The sequence below is a fragment of the Triticum aestivum genome, chromosome 7B, assembly GCF_018294505.1.
Source record: "Triticum aestivum cultivar Chinese Spring chromosome 7B, IWGSC CS RefSeq v2.1, whole genome shotgun sequence".
Lineage (NCBI taxonomy): Eukaryota > Viridiplantae > Streptophyta > Magnoliopsida > Poales > Poaceae > Triticum > Triticum aestivum.
In genome coordinates, this window is record NC_057813.1 from 131,640,686 (window position 1) to 131,645,452 (window position 4,767).

Consider the following 4,767-nt stretch of genomic DNA (forward strand, 5'->3'; position numbering starts at 1 on the left):
GGTTCTCACTGAAGCATGTGGCTCCCCATGATTCTTAGCATCTGTGAATCTTTGTTCCTCTAGTTCTAAAGATTTTAGGCAAAAATGCCTTTTTCATCCTATGTTAGGGTTTTACCAGCTTTCATCTTCAACAAGAGGCGACGAGACCAACACGATGGTAAAGCAGTGATAGTCGGTATTCTCTGTCGCAGTTTGACGCGTGGCCTTCCACGTGCCCTCCCCTACGAGGCTGGGGTGGCGCGTGGGTTTGAGGTAATGTGTTGTAATTATTTTGGCCTCGGTTAGAGATTGTAATCACCTTCTTTTAATGTAAGTGGTACGTCTTTTTTATCGCGAAAAACATGCAAGCGCGCCCACACTTACGCGTACATATTTAAAACAAAAACATCTCGCACTATGGAATAAGAAACTAAACTTGAGTTAAAATGAAAAATCTCTATCCTCTGCCACCAGGCCTATGACCTATCCACGAAATCTTCGAGGTAGACATGATACTATTTTTCTCGGGCCTAGCATAGTTAATTTCTTGTTGAACTAGTCGGATGCACAAATTTGGTATAATTTGAAAAATATGCATGAAGCTCCTCAAATTGCATCAAACTTGTGCAACTGGTGTAAACTATACAGCAAGAAACACGGCGTAGGACGCATTTTACTGTCTGTTTTCCGTTGACCTATACAATTCATATTTCAATTGACCCCCACGACTCGATCAATGGGACGTGACTTCACCAGAGCTAGTTCAGACAAAGCTGTACTCCACTCCAACAAAAGACCCACGTAGCAAATCCACCTCCTGTTGCCATCTAAAAGGAGAGGGGTGAACGTTCGCACGTAAAGGGCGACGGTGACCGCCGTGTTTCTGTTTTGCCAACACTTGGAAAGGGTACGCGGAGAAGATTTGCATGTCAACCTCGAAAAGTCCCTATATTTTTTGGGGGAAAAAGTGATTACTTATTAGCACGTCGGAGTTTGGATTTAAGATTTGTGAAGGGTCGAATGATGTTGCCTCTTCCCTAGAAGAGTTCTCGTTGACATTCTCTTCGGCGGTTCTCCCTGCAAAGAGGGGAGCTTAATTAAGAGTGGCAAAACGATCTTACTCCTATTTATAAGACGGAGGTAGTAGCTAGGATGAGCTCTTTTGAATTTTTTGACGCTTTGGCTCCTTATGGAATTTTACGAGGAAGAGAAAAATGTCTTCGGAATGAAAGTGCATGCAACGTCAAGTTTGGAGCGACGTACATACCTGAGCTGAGAGTTCAGTTACTGGGAGAACCGGAGAAAGTCAGAAAGGATGAGCAGTGAACATAGTGGAGGAGGTGCATGGTGGCGTTACTGGAGCCGAGCCCGGCGACAGTTGCCGCCGTAAGCATGGCGCCCTGGCTCAGAGAAGGGCTCACACGTACGACCCTCCCGGCCCTCTCTTCCCGCCACGTACACCCTCGCCCCGCAACGTCTCTCTCTCCCTCACTCCACCGCGACCTGACTGACCCTCGTCCGTCTATAAATGGAGCTCTGGTGCACCGGTCTTACTTGGAACGGAGACAGGCAGGCCGTCGTCAAACACACCCACACACAGTCGCAGCGAACAGCGGCTCCCAAAATTCCCGGGTGAGAAGGGCAGAGCGATCGAGCCATCACTCAGTCAGGGGCAGATGGGGAGGCAGCCGTGCTGCGACAAGGTGGGGCTGAAGAAGGGGCCGTGGACGGCGGAGGAGGACCAGAAGCTCGTCGGCTTCCTCCTCACCCACGGCCACTACTGCTGGCGCGTCGTCCCCAAGCTCGCAGGTGAGCTGACCCGAACGTGTGCATGCCATGCATGGAACCCATCAGTCCTCTCTGCTCCGGCTTGACGTTCTCACTTGGCATGGATATGTTGCACTGTGTGCGTAGGGCTGCTGAGGTGCGGGAAGAGCTGCAGGCTGAGGTGGACCAACTACCTGAGGCCCGACCTCAAGCGGGGGCTCCTCTCCGACGAGGAGCAGCAGCTCGTCATCGACCTGCACGCGCAGCTCGGCAACAGGTGCGTGTCTAGTGTAGCTCGAGTTTTAATTTGGAGTCTCGGTCTCCTGCGGTGGCCGGCGGCGCTCATGGACCATGCCCGTGGTGATGCGCGCAGGTGGTCCAAGATCGCGGCGCAGCTGCCCGGGAGGACGGACAACGAGATCAAGAACCACTGGAACACCCACATCAAGAAGAAGCTCCGCAAGATGGGCATCGACCCCGTCACCCACCGCCCGCTGGATCAAGTGCCCCCTCGTCCCGCGCAACAGCCGCCGCCGCCGCCGCCGACCACCACCGCGTGGCAGCAGCAGGACGGCGCCGAGCACTGCCAGCAAGTGGAGGATGAGGACGTGAAGGCGGTCCCGCTGATCCAGCCGCACGAGGTCACGGCGCCACCGCCCACCGCAAGCAGCAATTGCTCTGTTTCCCCTGCCTCGGTCGTCTCGCCGTCCTGCTCCTCGTCCGCGGCGTCCGGTCTGGAGGCGGCGGAGTGGCCGGAGCCCATGTACCTCCTCGGCATGGATGGCATCATGGACGTTGGCTCGGGCTGGGACGCCGGCTTCGTCGTCCCCGGCGGCCTCAGCGTCGACCCGTTCGACCACTACTACCCGGACCCTGCAGGCTTCGATCAAGAAGCCTGGCTGTAACGCCATCCTTGCAGCAGCAATGCACATAGACGGATCATAGATCCGCTTCTTTCGCCAGTTCGATCTCCCCTCCCCTCCCCTCCCCTAGCTAGTAGGTTAGCTTCCATGTCGAAATGTTACCGCCATACCCACCTCAGCTTTTCTTGGAACTTGGAAGAAATGCATGATCGGGCCATGTCCATCCATGCTCGGGTGTTTGCTGAATGAATCTCGATAAAGAAAGTGGAAATGGAAATCCCGACGACCGTTCTGTGATGCGAGCAAGGCTGGTATGTATCGATCCGGACGTGGTATGCGTCTCTCTTGGCGAGATCGATGGCTGTGTCGCGCTAACTGCCGGCGTGGCCGTCAGCGTGGCTGTGTCAGCTTCCGAGTTTGCATGCGGCGGTGCAGGAGACTTTTTCGCTCCGAGAAGGGCTGATCGCGCCGATTGTCATGACGCGCGTACGTGACGACGGCCGCGTCGCCGCTTCTTTGACCTTCTTGGCAGGCATGCATGCCAAGCTCGTGGTTCATTTAGTGTTACGAGGTGGTTCACCCCGTTTGTTACGCTCAACCATAAAAAGTTGACTAATTTTACAAGATCATTGCATTGCTAGCCACCGGCTGTGTGCATACAGGCACGAACAGTAGCGAGACCACACACACACAAAATGCTTTCTGAAGTGCAGCTGCGCAACCCGAGCAAGGGAAATGGTCCAGAGGGCAAAGGTTCCCCTTTTTATTTGCGGGGTAAAAGGGATTTGTATTACTCAAGAGCCAAGAAGGTCCTCCCTACACAAGCTAGGGATATTGTTCGGGCCGGAGCGGAGCCAGACAACAGTACGGTCTTCCGTTCTCTCAAAGTTAGCCAACACATGGCTTACATTATTCTGCTCTCGAGAAACATGAACAAAACGACACTCCCTTTCACTCATAAGACGCTTCACTTCCGAAACCACCATGGCGTACTGCGAGCGGTCTTGGCTTGGGGCATTGATCAGCTGCACTGCCTGCAAACTATCGCTCTCGACGATGAATGTCAGCTCGGTCCATTGCAGGGCTAATGCTATGCCCTCCATGCACCCAGCCAACTCAGCATGTAGAGGGTCCGGGCATGACCATAGTGAGCGACACGCAGAGAAGATGATGCCCTCTTCCTGGTCGCGGAGCACCATTCCCGCCCCGGCCCTTCCGTCCTCATGGGAGAAGGAACCATCCACATTCAGCTTCGTCCAGTTGGCAGACGGGGGACTCCATTTGCGGACTGTTCGTGTCACCTCTCCCACATGCGGTATAGGCTGTTCTGCACCTTCCTGCTGGATGGTCATCTTCCCTTTGTCCCAGTCACCCTGTAGATACTGCTCAATCCCGAGCAATGAGGTCACATAGCTCTGCAAAAAGCGGCGAGATACCTCCACGGGCGGCGATGGTTTGTCATGAGTGATCTCATTACGAACATGCCAACATCTCCACAACAACATAATCAGACGCAGCCGGTCCCCTTCATTGCATTCTGCAATAAGGTTCAGGAACCACTCTGGACCGGTGTTACGGACCGACTCGATGTCCGGTATACTCCACACCTCCGCCATAGTTCGCCATAAGTGCACAGCCTGTGGGCACCTACAAAACACATGAAAAGTGTCCTCGCGCTCGAGACCACATAATGGGCATATATCAGTAACCTCCATGGGTCAAGTGAGTTTATTAGACCATGTGGCAAGGGAGTCAGTAGCCAAACGCCATGAAAACACACGCACCTTAGGAGGAGCAAGGCACCTCCATAATAATGCCCAGACAACACGTCGCACGTACGGTGCCCTGCTCGCTGCGACTGAAGAAGGACGAAGCTTGTCCTCAAGCGCCAGCCAGTACGTGCTACGTACGGTGAAGATACCAATACGTTCTGCACCCCAAGCAAGGAAATCTGCCCCCAACCGAGGGGACGCTTTAATCTTCAGTATCTCCTAGATATCAACGTGCATAAAATACTATTGGAGTAGGGTTCCGCGCCATGCACCATGCTCGTCCAAGAGTTCTGACACTCGGCGGAGCCGGCACCTCCCCTTTTGCGTGATTGGTGGCCGACCAACAGAGTCCCGCCAAATTTTGACCGACTACCCGTTACCGATGC

At 53.9% G+C, this 4,767-nt stretch overlaps 1 protein-coding gene across 1 annotated transcript; it reads left to right on the plus strand.

Moving 5' to 3' along the window:
- The first annotated feature begins 1,515 nt into the window (after positions 1 to 1,515).
- LOC123159174 (transcription factor MYB20) lies at positions 1,516 to 2,908 on the plus strand. The gene is made up of 3 exons (XM_044577004.1): positions 1,516 to 1,788; positions 1,894 to 2,023; positions 2,120 to 2,908. Exons 1-3 carry the CDS (start codon positions 1,656 to 1,658, stop codon positions 2,649 to 2,651), a joined length of 795 nt encoding a protein of 264 aa, XP_044432939.1. The 5' UTR covers positions 1,516 to 1,655; the 3' UTR covers positions 2,652 to 2,908.
- Positions 2,909 to 4,767: the final 1,859 nt, after the last annotated feature.